At 41.0% G+C, this 20,152-nt stretch overlaps 1 protein-coding gene across 3 annotated transcripts in view; it reads right to left on the reverse strand.

Annotated features, from left to right (window-relative positions):
- RFX3 (regulatory factor X3) overlaps window positions 1-20,152 on the reverse strand; it is a 540,046-nt gene that overhangs the window by 89,942 nt on the left and 429,952 nt on the right. For all 3 annotated transcript variants that reach the window (XM_033925421.1, XM_033925415.1, XM_033925406.1), the window contains one exon: window positions 5,880-5,995. In XM_033925421.1, the coding sequence (XP_033781312.1) occupies window positions 5,880-5,995 (116 nt within the window). The remainder of the gene's footprint in view (window positions 1-5,879; window positions 5,996-20,152) is intronic.

The following is a 20,152-nucleotide window of genomic DNA, read 5'->3' on the forward strand; positions in this document are numbered from 1 at the left end:
GGTACGGCATTTATTTATTCAAAGCAGCTCTGAAAATTCTAGTCCATGCTGTTGTGATTGGTTGACTGGATTATTGCAATACTTTATTTAATGGTAAATGTTTCAGATATCAAGAGATTGCAGCTGGTAGAGAATATGGCCATCTGATTAATAAGTGGAGCAAGAAAATACAACCATATAACTCTTTTGCTTAGACAAGAATACTGGCTTCCTGTACAGCACAGAATAAACTTCGAGATCCTTTCTCCATAAAACACAATTCGATTTCAGACAACAGCACTGAACTCCTCATCCTGACCTTACTAACCAAAATCAAACAACTTCTAAGTACAGGCCGACAGGCCATACTCCTTCAATTCGACATATCTGCAGCTTTTGAATCAGTTGATCATCAGTTACTCTTAGCAAAACTCTCTGAGATAGAGATTACAGATACGGTACTGTGCTGGTTCACAGACTTCCTCATGAACAGAGAATACACTGTCAAAAAAGACGGTGTATACTCCAACAACTGGAGGGCTTTCTGTGGAGTTCCGCAGGGTTCACCGCTCTCTCCTACTCTTTTCAACCTATTCATGTGCTCACTCGGAGAAGGGGAAGTGCACAGATGGATCAAAAATTGGCTGGCAGACAGGAAACAGAGGGTAGGAGTAAAGGGACACTACTCTGACTGGAAAGGGATCACAGAGGTCAGTACTGGGAGCGCTGCTGTTCAATATATTCATAAATGACCTGGAGTCAGGGACGAAGTGCGAAGTTATAAAATTCGCAGATGACACAAAACTCTCCAGTAGGGTTAAAACTGTGGAGGAATACAAAGAACTACAAAGGGACCTGAACAAACTGAGTGAGTGGGCAAACAAATGGCAGATGAGCTTCAATGTAGAGAAATGTAAAGTCTTGCACATAGGAAAAGGAAATCCGATGTATAACTACACGATGGGGGGATGGTACTGGGAGAAGGCAAACTGGAAAAGGACTTGGGGGTTTTAGTGGATAAAACAAAGAAGCCGGAGGCACAATGCGCAGCGGCCTCAAAGAAGGCGAATAGAATGTTGGGCATTATCAAAAAAGGTATCACTACCAGAACGAAGGAAGTTATCCTGCCACTGTATCGGGCGATGGTGCGCCCGAATCTGGAGTACTGCGTTCAATACTGGTCACCGTACCTTAAGAAGGATATGGCGATACTCGAGAGGGTCCAGAGAAGAGCAACAAGGATGATAAAAGGCATGGAAAACCTTTCATATGCTGAAAGGCTAGAGAAGCTGGGGCTCTTTTCCCTGGAAAAGCGGAGACTTAGAGGGTACATGATAGAAACTTATAAGATCATGAAGGATATGGAGAAGGTAGAGAGGGACAGATTCTTCAGACTAGCGGGGGCAACAAAAACAAGAGGGCATTTGCAAAAATTGAAAGGAGACAGATTCAAAACAAATGCTAGGAAGTTCTTCTTCACTTGGAGGGTAGTGGACACCTGGAATGTGCTACCAGAGGAGGTTGTAGGGCAGAGTACGATTTTGGGTTTCAAAATGGGATTAGATGATTTCCTGAAGGAAAGGGGATTGAAGGGTACAGTTAGAGGGTTACCATACAAGATATTAAATGATTATGGAATAGAATGTTTTAGGTATAAAATCACTTCCAGGTCATAGACCTGGGGGGCCGCTGCGGGAGTGGACAGCTGGGCATGATGGACCCATGGTCTGACTCGACAGAGGCCATGCTTATTTTCTTATGACTCATCAGGCCATACTTCCACCAGCATCACTTTGCCACCATTGTCCAGATGATGTTTCTATCCCAACTGCATTACTGCAACTCCGCCTACCTAGGAATCAATGCCACCCTCACCCACAAGATGCAACTGATTCAAAACACTACAGTAAGACTCCATTTCAACCCACCACAAACAACTCCACTGGCTACCCATCACAGCTCGTATCAAATTCAAAACAGCCAGTATCATGCATCACATTATCTACGGCAACTCAGCACCCCACTCATCATTCTCTTAACAGATGCATGGCCCAAATCACGCAGAATTCTTAACAGGATCCAATTGAACCTCACCTCGACAAAAAATCTTAAGTACAAAAAAATCTTCCAGTCCATGTTCACCTGCTATTGTATATTCTTGTATATTCCTGTATATTCCTTGTACATTCTTGTATTTTCCTACCAACTTCAATGACCACGACATTCCTAAAATGTTAACTCCAATGATCTCTCCGTTGTAATCTTAATTAATTGCTGTGAACCGCCTAGAACTCTCTGGGTATGGCGGTATACAAAATAAAGTTATTATTATTATTATTAAAATTTGGAATTAACTCACAGAGACTATAAGAACGGAAACCAACCACACCCTATTTCAAAAGAAACTGAAAATTTCACTTGACAACTAAACTTCTAAGATCATCATAAGCATCTGACCTTTACTTATTTGCATAGTTTTAGGTTTCATGTCCCCTACCCATTCCCTTCCCTTTCCTCAACTTGCCTAGAGCCTGATTAGGTGTGCACGACACACAAAAATTAGATTAGATTACATTCATAAAGGCTAAACAATTTAGCATGTCGTATTATTCCCTATGTTCCATTTAGAACCTTGCGTTCAATTCAGCAGAATCAATTAGCTGTGCCATTCTTTTGGATACTATTCAAGAAAAAGAATGTTAGTTTATTGGTTCAATATTCTGGAATGCTATGCCAGCATCTTTGAGATTAAATCTAGATTGACCATTTATAAAAAGAAATTCAAAACATTTTTATTTGAAGATGACTTTACTTACTTAACATAGGTACAGTAAAACCTTGGATTGCAAGTAACTTGGTGTGCGAGTGTTTTGCAAGACAAGCAAACTATTTTATTAAATTTTAACTTGATAAACGAGCACTGTCTTGCAACACGAGTACATACAGTATACGCGCATGACAACTGAGCTGATGCTGATGCTGCAGACTATTCTAAATGAGGTCTTGCAATACAAGTACGTACAGTATATGTGCGCCACGTCATCACAACTGAGCCGATGGTTCTTCTCTCTGACGCTGTGAGGTCTTGCAATGCAAATGCGCACTGCATATATGCATCACAACTGAGCCAATCGTTTTTCTCTCTCTGACGCTGCGGGAGTGTAGTGACCCTCATCTCATCTGCCCCATTTATCCATCCTTCAGGAAATCTCTCAAATCTTACCTCTATGATACATTTCTCGAACCCTTACCCCCCGAATAACCAAACTCTACCACCTCTCCTTCTCCCGACCACCCCTTCCTCCCCCTCAATCCATTACTACCTTCCCCCTACCTACTGAATGGCCTGCGCTGCTCCCGACACTCACAGAGTTCCTATAAGCATTGGGAGCAGCGCGGGCCATTCAGCGTGGCTCTCTACGCTAAAAACTGCTAGTGCAGTTTGATAGAAGAGGCCCTAAATTTTTAATAAACATTCTGGCATCTACTTTTTTGTGTATACATATTCCTGACAATTTTATAGGTGTCTAGATAAATGCAGCTCTACATAATCAAATCATTAAAAAAATTACCCCCATAATGATCCTCCAATTTAGGAATCAAGGAAACTCTTATATCTTGGCATCCCAAGTCCTCTAAATTTTCTTCACACTTCTACCTCTAACCCTCTGTTGTAGTTCCTTCCTATTTCTCCTACTGTAAACCGCGTCAAGCTCTACGAACGTGGAGATGATGCGGTATACAAACCTAAGGATTAGATTAGATTAGATTATTTTACTCTAAAGTCCACATATATTTCCATTCTCCACTGATTAATTTTTTAATTAAATTTTAGTTATTTAGAATTAATGTTATACTTTCAGCCAAAATAAGCAAAAAATGTAAGATTGTATATGTAAAGTTAATTGCAGCTTTGTAACAGGGCATTCTTTACCAATGATTTTATTTTCTGCAACTTCAGGAAGGAAAAAGTCCATTGTCAGCAAAATGTTCCACAATTTTATATTTATACACAATAAAACAGACACAGTAATACAGTAAATGATGGCAGATAAAGACCTGAATGGTCCATCCAGTCTGCCCAACAAAGTGCTCAGAGTCATGCCCACCAATTTGTGTGGGCCCCAGCCACCGAAGCTTAAACACTGGTTGTCAAGTCTTGTCCATGCCAGACTTATAGTAAGCGAAAATGATGGAATCTTAGGGAGGGCAGTAACAAGACTAAAATTAGCTACAGAATCCATTACAACTATGAGAAGTTATTTTCAATCAGTCACTGGATAGGCACTTTGGGCTCCTTTTACAAAGGTGCAATAGCGTTTTTAGTGTGCGCTACCCGAAAAACTACCGCCTGCTCAAGAGGTGGTAGCGGCTAGCGAGCGCTATTCCGCGCGTTAAGGCCCTAAGACACCTTTGTAAAATGAGCCCTTTATCATGAATGGATTTTGATGCAATTAATGAGACACGATAGAAAGAGATTTGAAAACACACATGAACAGGATTTCAACAATAAGATAAGTACCGGTAATGTTTTGAAAATGTTTTGAATGGTTCAAGTCTGCATTAAGAACTGCAAGATAAACATTAGCTTCAGCCTTGTTGAGTTACGTGTGAAATTGGTTCATACATTGCTTAGAGCCATAATCATTATGTATATGATTAATGGAAGGAAAGGAACAGTAAAGCACAATGATGGTTCCTAAACTATTGTGGTCAGAACTGCATTAGCAATGACCTGGTGGAGGCACTCAGCACTTTTAGCATTTATCACACAGTCACAGGGTCAATGTGGTCAATTACACAGAGCAGATATATAAAAACAAAATAAAAAATAATAGTGACATTAGTATTAGGTGGAGTATTACATTTGAATGCCTAATATAACAAATAATAATTCCCAGTTCATTTTTAATATAGGAATCTTAGTTCTATAGCCCCAGGTACGTTAGATAGATTGTGAGCCCACCGGGACAGATAGGGAAAATGCTTGAGTACCTGATTGTAAAACCGCTTAGTTAACCTTGATAGGCGGTATATAAAAACCTAATAAACTTGAAACTTGTTATAGCCATATATCATCCCCAAGTATTACTAATAGTATTCAACTTACCAGTCAAGATGTCTTCCCCTCTCCTTCTGAGCTGCACAGCTCGCTCATTTGCAGCACATGACAATAAAGCGATTTAAAACATTGGAACTGCCAAAGTTTTACCTGTCTTTTGCCATTTGCAGGACCCAGATTATAGAAATCTGTCCAGCATCAGGCCTTAGTTCCCACTACTCTTGCCTAGCACCTCAATAGCCATGTTGTGTTTCCAGCTCTTTCTATCTAGGCAGCTTCTGTGTCTATTCCATGCATTTCTGAATTTAGTCACCATTTTTTAATCTACTGCCTCTCCTGAATTAATTTTGTCATCTTCCTCTGAACTGCCTCAAGTCTTTATGCCCTTAAAGAGATATAGCTCAAAGTGGGGCCTCACCAATGACTTATACAGAGGCATCAACACCACTTTTCTTCTGCCGGTTATGCCTCTCTCTCTATGCAGCCTAGCATTCTTCAGGCAACAGCCATCACCTTGCCACTTTGTTTTGCTGCCTTGATATCTTCAGACACTATCACCCCAAGGTCTCTCACCTAATCCGTACATTTCAGCTTCTTACCCCCTAGCTCATACAGTGCTTTTAGATTTATATACCCCAAGAGCATCACTTAGCACTTCTTGTTTAAAAAATCACATGCTGGAAAATATTCCAGTGTATGTAAAATGTTTGCATGTCTCATATTCAATTAGTATTTGATTTATACATACAACTTTTTTGAGGAACATGGTGTAAAACTATAGTACAGCCTTAGCAGCCAGAAAAACCAAGACATAAAAAGAATGCAACCATTTACCAACCTTGTTTCAGTAATGGTACTACCATCTGCTGAAGCTGAAGGAGAATAACGCCAGAAGGTTTGCCACAACTTTTCAATCAGACTAAACTGAAGATTTACTACCACATCCAATATCGCCTGCAAAACAGAAACAGAATTCTTGGCACTTATATTGTTGCATGCCTATTCAACAATATGCTGATGATCTGTGCAAGAAAGAGGAGAGCTGTTGTCCTTCTTGAACCAAGTACTGTATAACTAAGTCTTGGACTGGACATCTGAATATGTTTGCTTTGCTTGGGGCAAGTGCTACTCTGCATGGTGGTGGAAGAGGTAAAGAAAGGGAAGGATCTAATACAAATGAGCAAACTCATGCATAATGAAAAATAACTATTCAAAAATGTTGTATTCCACAATTTCCTGTGTCAGCCCAGATGAAGATTCTGCAGCAAATGTCACAGTAATATTTTTAGAATAGATAGATGAATAAATTTGCATGTTAATTAAAGTTAATTTTATAATATGTCCCATATTGAAAAAACTATTAATGTTTCCAGACTACTCAAAGGACTGTAGGATACAGTATGCTCAGGAGTAACAATTTCAAACAGTTATATACCGGTATTGGGAAAAAGCTCAGAATCATCAAAGGGGGGGGGGGGGAGGGGAGGGGGGAAGGACACTGCAGAAGTTTGCTGGTTTGCAGGAAGAAAAATCTGAGATAACCAGCTGGCTATAGGATCTTTCCTCATGTGTTAGTACTCTTCTACAAAGTTAAGTTGGACAGAAAATAATCTGCTGATTCTTACTATTGGAAAAATAAGTTAAACACCCAGTCCTGAGCAAAAGACTGTAAACCTCTTAGGATGGTCTCTACTGTAGCACAATTTATACTCACAAACATGATTATGTACAAACTTAAACACTGACAAGAGAGGTGGAGAGGCATTTTCAAAAAACATCCAAGTCCCCCTCAAAAAAATCATCCTGCAAAAATATCCACCCATCTCACAACCATTATCAAAAAGAAAATACTTCTAAGATTTACTGTTCGATTATGCTGTGAGATTGTCATTTTTGCACGGAGAATATCCAAAATGAATAACTATTTTCCAAACATCCAGTGAAACATCAATTTTTTGAGAAAAAAAAACACCAAGGACAAACGCCTGTCTGGCACCAAGGGACAACAGGTTCAAAACCCACTATAACTTTTTTTTTTGTAAATGTGATACCTCAGGACTTGAAAAATGAAAGTACATCACTTTAATAGTCTTCAAGCTTGCAGGTGTCATATGTCTAGGTATTTTTCTGTTTCTGGAAAGCTCAGAATTATAAAAAATAAATTGAAGTGGGACTTGAACCTGAGTCCCTTGATTCACAGTCCACCTTACTAACCATTAGGCTAATCTCTGACTGCTTGCTACTTTGTTCAGAATGGCCATACCACCTATAGCTGACATAGAGCCTGGTTTTCCTTCCAGTTTCACTTTCAGGGGAGAAGGAAGGGATTAGCAACCAATGGGAGACTTCTGGAATAATATTTTCCGAGCAGGCAAGTCAACAATTGAATGTTTTGGTCACAACAACAAATGTTTTGTTTGTCAAAAACTTAACACTGCCTTCCAACCTGAGAACCTCATCTCAAATAGCAAGCAAAGTATGTGGCGATATCACGGTGTGGGGCTGTGTTGGATTGTTTTGAGTGGGAGAAGTATGGAAAGAGACTGACATGGGGAAAGAGGAAAAAAATGGGATGACAGGGATTAAGAGAAGGATCAAAATAGAGGAAGGAAGGAAGGAAGGATTGATTGAGGAGAAAGAGAGAGAAAAGTGCAGGAGAAGATCAAGTAGAATTTTGGGATCTAGACCTAGAAAAGAGGAACATTTATTTATTTAATTCGTTTTCTATCCCATTGTCCCCAAAGAGCTCAGAACGGGTTACAGGTTAAACATACATATAATTTCAGTACAAGATTACAATACAAGTTTTTATCCTAACTTGGCACATATTAGGGGTCTGATATTACTACTACTACTACTATTAATTATTTCCATATACATAATATACAGTTTACCGGTTAGATTTGCCATAGTTACAGTGCAAGATTTTACAATGTAAGTTTTCCTTCCCAATACCAATATATCAATATACAATTCTCGGAGAGAACGGGAACTCGAAGGCCTTGAGCATGCGCAGATGCTCAAGACCCAGCGCGAAGGAGGCAGATCTTCGGGCACCAGCACCGGCATGTCCTGTGCGTTGGTGCTGGTGCTGGTGCCAAATGGGGGTAAGGAATTTGATTGGGTGGGTGGGTGGATGCCTGGAGGATGCTGGATCGCGGCGGGGAGGGGGGTGCGACGCGAGCAGAGGGTGCTGGTTCGTGGGGGGGAGGGTGCCAGATCGCCGGGGGGAGGGGGGGGCGCTCATAAATCAAGGCACGCTCGGTTTCCGAGGCGCCGATTTTGCGAATGTTTTGCTCGTCTTGCAAACACTCGCAAACCGGTGCACTCGCAAACTGAGGTACCACTGTATTTCACTTTTACCTGTTCTACACCACCCAGGATTTTATAGACCTCAATAATATCCCCATCCTTAACCATCTCTTTTCAAAGTTGAAGAGTCCTAACCTCTTTAGCCTTTCCTCATATGAGAAGAGTTCCATCCCCTTTATCATTTTATAGTTAGCATTCGATCATAAGGCATGTAAATAGCTGGGTGGCTGGTGGAAGTGAGTATCACATGATCACTTGCTTGCTCATTCAAAGGTGGCAGATCTCATGTGTCACCTAGATAGGATTTTAGATAGTGCTGGGGAGAAGCCAACTATCTTGGTATATGTGAGTACCATTGCCACAGGAAACTTGAACAAATCTCTGTAACACTAGAAGATGTAATGGGTCAATTTAACAAAAAGAACAGTAGCAAATCACCTGGACTGGATGGTTTACATTCCAGAGTGCTGATAGAATTGAAAAATGAACTTGCAGAAGATGGCGGCAGGTTAGTTGCTGCTGCTGCCTGACGTGTTCAGTGTTTTATACCTCTGCTTCCATTATGCTCCATACAAAAAGGAAGGCTTTTGTCCGGCAGAATCTCTCCATGCCCGGACAGCTGAAGATGGACTGCTTCACGACAAGCACACCATCTGCAATCAGAGTGGAGCAGCCTGCTTTGGTTTCGGAGGAAGGAGTCTCCAAAACCTTTGGGCTTGAGATATCTCTGTCTCCTCCGTTCATCCTGCCTCCACTGCGCCCGACATCAGAATTCAGTGACGCTGTGGTGTCTCCAACCCTGGGAGGGCTGTTACAGACATGCGCAGAGAGATCTGAGCTGATGCCTGTCACCGAAGGTCAAGTCATCCAGGGAGTGGGAGACAGGATTCCCACCGCAGTGGTGTCTGCTACAAAGGCTGGAAGCTGCTGTAATTAAATCATCTGCTGAATATTTGACGGTTGTGAGTAAAACTGACAATTTAACAAAATCCATAGAACTTATAAAAAAAGAAACAACTGATAAATTTGATTTGATTAACAAAGAAGTATCTTCTCTTCAACAATTAACTGGGAATATGTCTAAGGACAATCTTTATACTCAAAGAAAAATTGAACAGAATTTTAACAGAAGGTTAAATCTTCGGTTCCTTAATTTTCCTAAAGCAACAGGGGTGACACCGGGTGACATGTTTAAAAAATATTTGTCTCAAGCCATGCCGCCCATAAATTGTATTTACTATCTTCCTGAAAAAAAGAAGTTGGAAAAAACCCCTGGAGATGAAAATGAACAAACTGTTGATTTAAATAACCTAACTGCTTTGTTGGAAAAATCTTTAAAAATTCAATCTCGCCCCACTCTCCTTGTCTCATTTGTGTTTGAATAAGACCTAAATGCAAATGTTTTTTTCGGTTTTCTCAGGCTCTGTTTTGTGGGCAAAAAATTTGGGTCTTTCCTGATGTGACTAAATCAAGAATGCAGGAAATTATTCTTGAATATGAGACAAGAAGTTAAGGCATTGGGGGCTACTTTTTTGCTAAGTTACCCATGTAAATGTTTAGTTATGTATTGAAGGGGCACATATATTCTTTGTAAGTTTTTCTATTCCTCCTTGTGTAAAAGGAACTGCTGAAACAATTATCCTTGTGTAAAAGGAACTGCTGAAACAGTTATCATTTTGCCAAGAGACCACAAGGTCTTTTCTTTTTGTGTTCTGAGCTCTGTGTCCCCATTTTGTTCTGTAGTTGACTTGTTTTGATAAGAAACATTTGTTAGAAAAGAAACATTGCTAGACCTTAGACAAGACAGTATTATATGCTATAATAGAAACTTCCCACTATTCCCCCCTTATGTTTGCTACCTCTTTCTAGTTGCTTTTATGTATCCTGTTACCAAATGGTTTTTCCTACAGTCATATGCTGAGAAAACTGACCCATGTGAAATGCTATAAATATGTGTCAGTGCTCTGAATAAAGGACACATTTCTTTGGCCATACAACTGCATGTGTGATTTCTTTCTAAAGAGATGTCCCCGGATGCATCTGTACTGAGGATAGCAGAATGAGGCTAATACAAATTGGGACCTGGTCGTTTCAGCTGGGGGCTTGTCTGGGATTGGAGATTTGGAGCCGGGTCTAGTGAGTATCTGTTTTCTAGTGCTCACTGGTCTCTGCCCTCTTCCACGCCCTTATTTGATTATTGAGGCTTTTGATCCTTTGTGAGTTTATATTGGGCTTTTGGGAAGTCCATAGTGGTGGTTTTGGCAACCCCACAGATTACCTGTCCTTTTGGGAAGGACTGATCTAACTAATTAAAATCTGTACAGACTCGCCTGTTCTGCTGTTCAGGGAAAACTTTCTTGCATGTGCTTTTTCTTTCTATTGCATTGTATATTACGGTGTCTTGTTTATAAGGTCAGATAAGTAAGATTTGTGTATTACCACGCTGTGTTTTGTAATAGGGAAAGAAAGTAGACATTGTACATTTGTATATACTGTATATCTCTATATTAGGGAAAAGAATAGGGTTGAGTCCAGATCTGGCTTGAGTTTCTTCTGTGAGCACCCTGCACTTGTGTGTGTGTGTGAGATGTGCCAGGGGCACGGAGTGAGAGGAGTCCTTATTTGTGTTTCCATTGTCCTGCGAAGGGCATGGTTAGAGATGGACGAAGCAAAAGATTTCTGTTGAATGCGGGGTGGCTCAAGAGGCAAGAATGGGGAGTAAAGCAAAAGTGAGAGATCTCCCCAGACAGCAATCCTTTGGAAAAGCCCTTAGAGAGGATCCTGTAGTGATAATGACAGTATGTCCGGTATTAAGAGAAAAGATAAGAAGCAAATGATAAGTATTGAGACTCCACCTAGCTTCTGGCCAAAGTTTAGTGCGAAGGACAAATTGGTTATGTCAGCTAGGAATGTTTCCTGTTGAAAAACCCAAAAAAACCCCCCCAAAAAACAAAGGGGATTGCAAAGAGGTAAAAAATCTGCCCACGAGACCCCTTAAACAATTTATTAGAGAATGACACGGTGAAAAAATTGGTCCCCGTCACCGCCCCGTCCCTGTCTCACCATCCCCGTCACCGCCCCGTCCCCGTCTCACCATCCCCGTCACCGCCCCGTCCCCGTCTCACCATCCTCTTCACCGCCCCGTCACCGCCACTGCCACCCCATTCACCGCCCCGTCACCGCCACTGCAATCCCATTCACTTTTCTTTATTTACGTATAAAGGAAACATTCTTTAAAACTTTAAAACTTAGTTAAATATTAGTTAATAACTATACAAAAACAAAACACGCAGAGAAAAAATTAATTAATATAAATTCTCAAAACTGACACATTTTGATCACTAAATTTAAAATAGTTATTTTTCATACAGTTTTTCAATCACTAATCTTCCACCACCCCTGGGGCTAGCAATGCAAAAACAAACACGACATGTACTTTAAATGCTGCCGTGATTAGCATAGTGACCGCGGCTACGGCTGCAAGTCTCCCCTCCCCCCAGCGATCACGGCAGGAGGGCACCCAACCCCTCCTGTAGACCCCCCCAACGGCCCTCCCGACAATCGCAGCAGAAGGGTACCCAACCCCTCCTGCCGGTCCTCCCAATGGCCTCCCCTAAGATCGCCGGCAGGAGGGTACCCAACCCCTCCTGCTGGACCCCCCCCCAACGAACCCTCCCACCCCGGAACCCCCTTAGTCTTACTTTCCAAGTTGGACCGGACGGCTCCTCACACGTATGGCCAGCAGGCTTGCCTCCGTCCAAATGAGGCGGGCCCGCCTCTACCCTGCCCAACCCACAGGATCCTAGGGCCTGATAGGTCTAGGCACCTAAAGCCACTCCCGCTATAGGAGGGGCCTTAGGTGCTTGGGCCAATCAGGCCCTAGGATCCTGTGGGTTAGGCAGGGGAGGAGAGGGGCGGGCCCGCCTCATTTGGACGGAGGCAGGCCTGCTGGCCAGACGAGCGAGGAGCTGTCCGGTCCAACTTGGAAAGTAAGACTAAGGGGGTTCCGGGGTGGGAGGGTTCGTTGGGGGGGGGTCCAGCAGGAGGGGTTGGGTACCCTCCTGCCGGCGATCTTAGGGGAGGCCATTGGGAGGCAGGGGAGGGGAGGGGCGGGCCCGCCTCATTTGGACGAAGGCAGGCCTGCTGGCCAGACGAGCGAGGAGCTGTCCGGTCCAACTTGGAAAGTAAGACTAAGGGGGTTCCGGGGTGGGAGGGTTCGTTGGGGGGGGGTCCAGCAGGAGGGGTTGGGTACCCTCCTGCCGGCGATCTTAGGGGAGGCCATTGGGAGGACCGGCAGGAGGGGTTGGGTACCCTTCTGCTGCGATTGGCAGGAAGGGTTGATCTGACAAATGAGGAGCACGGTGAAACACAGGTAAATAGCGGTTCCTAGAAGGGGGTACATTGGCCCGCGGGGACAAACCTGTTCACCGTTTCCGCGGTCGGTGAATGGCCTTGTCCCCGTCACCGCAGCGACTGCTAGTTTTCTTCCCCGTTTTCGGCGGTGACCCGCGGCTTAAATGCGGTGGCCGCGGGTAAACCGTCACCGTGTCATTCTCTACAATTTATCTCCTCCCTGTAAAACCCTTGGGGAAGAGGGGATGTTAGGAGAAAATAATTTGAGATGGTTCCTTAAACAGAGATGGGAGGAGATGAACAAGTCAGGGGGAGAATAAGCTGAAATAGATAAGACTCAGGAAGAAAGAGAGCTTTAGTAGTTGAGCTAAGGACCCATTTTGCATATTTGAAAGGAGATTGTCAATTTTTTGTTTGTGTTGTGCTTAGCAGAAAGGAACAGGGAATTATTAGCAAACACTTATTGGGTAATTATGGAGAATCAATGTTAACTGAGTTTGAATACTAATACTAATAATAAAAATAAACAACACTGTGTGATAACTTTGCTAGGTAGACCTGTGGTTGTAGGAGCCAAGAACTAGTTTTCTGATCTACATAAAAAATTTATGTATTAATAGTTTTAGGATATCTTTTGGCTTTAGGAGACATTAGAATTCTTTTATAAAGCTGTGGGTGTGTGACTTTTGCTAGCACCAATTTAAGGTGGCAGAAATACTATGCACCGTAATGTATGTTTTTATTTAGATTAGATTTTGATGTGACAGGAAAAACAAACACTATCGCCTGAATATTAAAAAAAAAAAATCTAAGAATAGGATTATTGCCAAAAGTTACAGCACTGTGCACATTTTGAAGTTTGAAGAGGAATAGGAGCCAAGCATATTGTTCTTAGTTTATGGTTTTAGGGATTGCCATGCCTACAATAAAAAATAAGGTATGCTAATTAGTTCAGGCTTTACACAGTCATGCTTGGACTGGATTAACTCTCCTAATCTTATGGTTTAGTGACATTTAGATAAATTCAAAGGAGTTAAAAAAAAAGTCAAAGGCTTAGTATTTGGAATTTAATCGAGTCTTTAACTTGGAAACTTAGTCAAAGAAAGCACTGGGGAAACAAGACAAGAAACAGTGAAAGAGAAATTGGTGCTGTTGAAAAATTACCAGGGGAAATGGGAAAAAAATAATTTGGGTTAGAAACATGGGAAAGGTTGCAGATTCAGGTTTGCTTTGTGGCTAATGTAGATTTGGTGGCGTTGCAGACAGGATAGTGTATGTTGATAAACAGGGATGTGTCACGTGTTTGAAAGTATGTGCATGTATTATGTCCTTATTATAAGGGACATTCTAGTTGGAATAGGCAGGTGTGAGTAAAGTTCCAAGTTATTTTTGTTTAGGTAAGCTCTTTGGGGTAGGAACTGTATAAAGCAACTATGAATTGACACTAATTCATATGTTCTAGTGGAAAGTGCAATTTACTACTTTAATCTGGTAAGCCCAGTGGATCTGCATTAGCATTGTTATAGTGTTTCATTTTTTTGTTTGTTTTACAATACTCTGTACAAGTCTCTTTATCAGGTCTGGGAGATGCCGATTTTTGGCAGCCAATTTACCACCGGTATCTGGCAAGGGACGTTTCCCCTATCACTTTTCTTTTTTCTAAAATGTTTCTTCTCTCTCTCTTAGCAGTCGGTTGGTATACATACATAGCTATCTTGGATCTGTTTTGGCACAAAGAATCTTTTGCTGAACAGAAACAAAATAAACAGGAAGAAAAATTTGTGCTTCAAGTAACCTTGAAATGACCTTGCCTTTTAAGATTTAAAATGTTTCTTTTCCTCTTAGCATTGCCACTGCAATACTTCATATTACCTCTGTGCCTAACCCTGGACACTGTATCTTGCTTTACCTAGTAAGATCTTCATATTTCTGTAGATTGAAGCACAAATTAGCCAGTTGTGTCCCTGATTGCATGATCTCTTATGACTGTGTGACTTGACTGAAGAAATGCCCTATGAATAAAATAGGCAGAGCAATGGAGCCCATTGACTAAATTTTTTGTTTTCTCTTTCAGAAGTTCAAGCATACATTTAGACTCCAGACCCTTTGATTATGCCTTTTCTGATTATTGTGCCATGTGTTACATGGAAATTTAATTTGCTAGTGCTATGTTCTATGATGTTGTTTTCCTTCTTCCTTTTGTATAATTGTGTTTATTTGTAGATTTAAGTTCAGCCCTGACTCCTTGACGGATGAAAGCAAGTTTAAGGCCTACTGGAGCTCTATGTTTGTCTGTGTTGTCTGTCTGTTTGGTTTGTGGGGTACCCCGGAAAACATACCATTGACCATTTTTGGAGTTTTTTATCCCCATTTTTTGCATTTTTGTTTTTTCCTATCTAAATTGCACAATATCTTTTTAGTTCTTGTTTTCATGGCCTGAGCGCTGCTTAGTTAGGGGTTATATTATTAAGACAAAGATTCTATACAGTGTTTATATAGTTTCTATACACTGTCAGTTTAATTTCCATCCTATAAATTCACATAGAATTTTTCTTTTTTCAACCATCTTTATTTTCTCTTCTTTATTAATTTCCAGGTACTTTAGTTAGATTGTGAGCTTTCGGGACAGTAAGGGAATTTTTTAAGTACCTTCTTACTTCTCATTTATAATCTTAATGTATATTTTCTTCAAACCGCTTAGAACCTAACGGATGTAGCGGTATATAAGAAATAAATTACATTACATTTATTCCATGGTGCCCATTGGATATGCTCAATTCATACTTTCTGACATTTTTTTTTTCTTTTTTTGTGCCCTACACTGAGTATATCCTTATGGTCTCTCTTGAATGCCTTACTAGTTGTGTGCAACCCACACAAACTTATCACCCTGTCCTCTTATGAACACTGTATACCTGCATATTGCCTCTCATTTCTGTACTTATGCCAAGTAAATGTCCTCCTTTGACTCACCTCCCTGGACTTCAGCTGCTGGATGATGATACCTGAACTCCTTTCAAGCTGGTGTGTCCCTCCCTGTCTGTGCAGACACCTTTCTCTCCAAGTATGGACCATACCAGTTTAAAGAGACTGATACCCCTGCAACGCCACAATTTCTTAGACAGGAACTGTTTACAAGTGTTTGAGTATAACTGGCAGCTTGTGTTTTATCGCAACCCCCACCTAGTACCTTTAGCAGGTGCTGAGGGCCCCCTCATTACCCTCCTCGCCCAATGCATTTGTATTTTGATGCATGCATGTTATTTGATGTTGCTTACGGTCATGGTACTGCCCCTTATACTGTTCCTCGACCGGCAGCATTATTATCTCAAATGTGTTCTATAGCTTAATGCCTTTCAAGCAATGCCCCTATGAGGAAACCTTCACTTATGATGGAGCCTGTCCTTTATGGGAATGTGTCTCATGTGCTATTTTCTATTGTGTTTCCCCCGTTTTTCTGCATATATGAAAGTAGATTTTGTTTTTCCTGTCACAACTAGGACAGTTTGCTGAATCTATAGGCCAGACTCTTAATGTCAGCAATTGTTCTGTCTGTGGTGGGACCGGTATGGGAGAACAGTGGCTATGAACACAGCTGGATATGCTAGACCTGCCTTCAATACAGAACCTCTCTTTCACGTCAGCCCCACGACTTCCACTGTGGACCTTGCAGACTTCCATTATTGCATCTTCAATTTACCAGGACCTCCTTTTCAGTACCTGCTCCATGGAACTTCCTACGGCCAACGGCCAGCTCCTGATGGTTGATATTGGCTCTGTGGCCTGTTTGCTTACCCTTGGCTGCCTGCTCACCGGACTGGTACATGTGAACTTGGATCCATCCCAGCTCCTTTCTGCTACTGCTGGCCGACGGCGAACGCCTGGGAGCCCCTGTGTTCGACACTAGGGGTTGCCAAAAGCGGTTAGCACTCTCCACTCCATACAGATTGGAAAATGGGGTGACAACTGGCCTGCTGAATGGATCATTGCTGCTTATGGACCCGCTACATGGGCCAAAGATGGCTCCTGGGGTTGTCAGACCCCAATCTACCTGTTCAAATGCATACTTCACTTGCAGGCTGTTCTTGAACTTTTGCACTGCCATGTACCAGAATTGCCTGTTCCTAGATTACTTGCTGGCTGCGGAAGGTAGCGTCTGTGGCAAGTTCCACCTCTCTAACTACTGCCTTGACCTTGATGATGATGGTACCATGCTCAAGGAAGATGTGGACCGCATCACCAAACTGGCTCATGTTCCTCTCCGAACCTGGCGTGGCCTCCCTGCTGACTCTTTCGCTCTTGGCTGCCTGCCTTGCCTGGTCCTGTGATTCCATGATATAGTCAACTCTGCTGTTCATCGCTCTACTGCAGCCCTGGCTAGTACCTACCGGTCCCTACCACAGACCTCTGATCTTCCCGGAAGCTTTGACCCCCATGTCTATATTGCTGCTCTTGGTGTCCCAAGAGGGGTTAAACACCTTCTTATTGAAATATATATCATAAGACATATCTGGAATATCTCTCCCTCCAAGCTTATGCTTTACATATATGATGTCATTTTCATGACGTAAGAGGGGATTGAAGGGGCACATATATTCTTTGTAAGTTTTTCTATTCCTGCTTGTGTAAAAGGAACTGCTGAAACAGTTATCCTTGTGTAAAAGGAACTGCTGAAACAGTTATCATTTTGCCAAGAGACCACAAGGTCTTTTCTTTTTGTGTTCTGAGCTGTGTCCCCATTTTGTTCTGTAGTTGACTTGTTTTGATAAGAAACATTTGTTAGAAAAGAAACATTGCTAGACCTTAGACAAGATAGTATTAAATGCTATAATGGAAACTTCCCACTATCCCCCCCTTATGTTTGCTACCTCTTTCTAGTTGCTTTTATGTATCCTATTACCAAATATGGTCTTTCCTACAGTCATATGCTGAGAAAACTGACCCATGTGAAATGCTATAAATATGTGTCAGTGCTCTGAATAAAGGACACATTTCTTTGGCCATACAACTGCATGTGTGATTTCTTTCTAAAGAGATGTCCCCGGATGCATCTGTAGTGAGGACAGCAGAACGAGGCTAATACAAATTGGGACCTGGTCGTTTCATGTATGTTGCCACAAAATATGTCTTCTTTGCTCCGGAGCAACTTAAGGCCTTTCTAGATACTAAGAAGCTGGTCCAGTAAATTCAAGGTGATATAAAGACAGATAATGCTATAACCCATTAAGCTTATTCCTCAATACCTTATATACTTATTTATTGACGATCTCCATATCATTTTTTATTCCCCCCTAGTGTTCTCTTTGTGGTCTGAGGAAGAGATAATAATTTGTTTACATGTTGGGATATTGTTAATTCTCTTTGCTTCTTTTTTTGTTTTAATGCCTTATTCTCTGTATTTCAAGAACAAGTGGATACTTGTAAAATTTATTAATAAAATGAATAATAATAATAAAAAAGAAAATGAACTTGCAGAGCTATTGGCATTAAATATTTCAAAAACTAAGTTGATGCTCTTTCCATGGAAAGAGGGATAACCTTAAGTACCCCATCACTTTTGACAATACACCATTACAATCTGTTACATCAATCAAAATCCTCGGACTAACCATTTATCATAAATTCACATACCATGATTATATAAACAGTGTGGTTAAATCATGTTTTAATAGATTGCGCATGATTCGCTCTATATCAAAATTTCTGGAGCCTAAATCATTGAACATACTGATTCACTCATTAATTATCTCAAAGTTGAATTACTGTAATTCTTTATTTATGGTGGAAAAAAAAAGAAAAAAAGGCGTTTACAGATCATTCAAAATACAGCTTTTAAACTCATCACAAATACTAAAAAATTCAAGCATGTAACACCACTTCTGCAATAGGTGCATTGGCTACCGAACACTCACAGAATAACATTTAAAATAATACTGTTATTATTCAAAACATTATCATCAAATGAACCACAATTCATAGACAAATTGCTCATTCCTTACATGCCCTCCCACTTACTTCATTCCATCGACCAACACTTGCTTACAGTCCTGTCGTTAAAAATAATAAGCACACATTGCCAAGGTATTTTCTCCATCATAGCCCCTGAATTGTGGAACGCTTTACCAGCACATTTAAGAGAAGAAAAACACTTAAGCCACTTTAAAAGCATCTTAAAGTATTTTTTATTTAAAGATGCTTACAATCTTTAGATGCTGAAAAGCAATCCCACTTCTCTATACCCTTTCCCCCACCCTATTCTTTTTTTCCTTGAATGTGTTCCTTGAATGTGTTTTGCCACCCCATACATCCTTTCATACTAGTTCATCAGCATGTCTGTAAATCATAATATTGTTATTGTATTTTAATTTGTATGATACCCAATTTTATTTAATTGTACCTCGCTTAGTAAGTAAAATAAGTGATTGAATCAAATTTTAATAAAAACTTGAAACTTAGGTCTCCTTTTACTAAGCTGCAGTAGCGGTTTTAGCACGTGCTAGAGGCTAACGCCACCATTGAGCTGGCATTAGTTCTAGCTGCGTAGCGTGGGGTTAGTGCGCGCTAATCTGCTGTGTGCGCTAAAAACGCTACCAAAGCTTAGTAAAAGGAGCCCTTAATTTGTAATTTTTTTCTAAAATTCAGCATACTGTAGTACTTTTAAAAAGGGTTGCAGAGGCGATCCAGGAAATTATAGACAGGTGAGTCTGTCATCTAATTTTGTTTTGGCTTTATTGTGTTATATACCCATTGTCTTTGGATATATCCCTTCCCTGTTTTTATACTGTAAACCACTTAGATTAAATTTTATTTGTCAATATTTGCGATATATCAAATAAGCTGAATTACACTAAATTAAATTAAACTAAACTACTGCACTGCATTGAAGGGGTGAATGAACATGTGGATAAAGGTGAGCCAACTGATATTGTGTATTTGAATTTTCAAAAGGCATTTGACAAAGTATCTCATGATGGACTTCTGAGGAAAATTAGAGTGTCATGGGATAGGAGGTAATGCCATATCATGGATTAAGAACTGGTTGAAAGACAGAAAACAGAGAGAAGGTTTAAATGGTCAATATTCTCAATGTATTTACGAGGCACGGTAGGTTTAACAATATGCCCAGCCCAGCTTTTGTAAGAGAATGATTTGATTGGGTAGCTCAAGATGAAAGCGGGTCTGTGACATCAAATGCTGTCGTGTTCAAAATCTGACCTGAAGGTCTCCATGTTTGCTAGCCTTTTGAGCATGGAGTTATGTGTCAATGTAAGTTTAACCCATTTGTTTCATTAACCAAGGGGAATGTTAGTTTGGTTTAGTAAGTTTGATTTTTTGAAATTTGTCTGTTTTGAATGTATTGCAGAGCAGCCTCATTGCCCTGACGCAGCATAGCAAAACGCAGGCAGACCATTGTCGGCTTTTGGGCTCAGAAGACTTGCCACTCTT

The sequence above is a fragment of the Geotrypetes seraphini genome, chromosome 1 (genome assembly GCF_902459505.1).
Source record: "Geotrypetes seraphini chromosome 1, aGeoSer1.1, whole genome shotgun sequence".
In the NCBI taxonomy this organism is placed as follows: domain Eukaryota; kingdom Metazoa; phylum Chordata; class Amphibia; order Gymnophiona; family Dermophiidae; genus Geotrypetes; species Geotrypetes seraphini.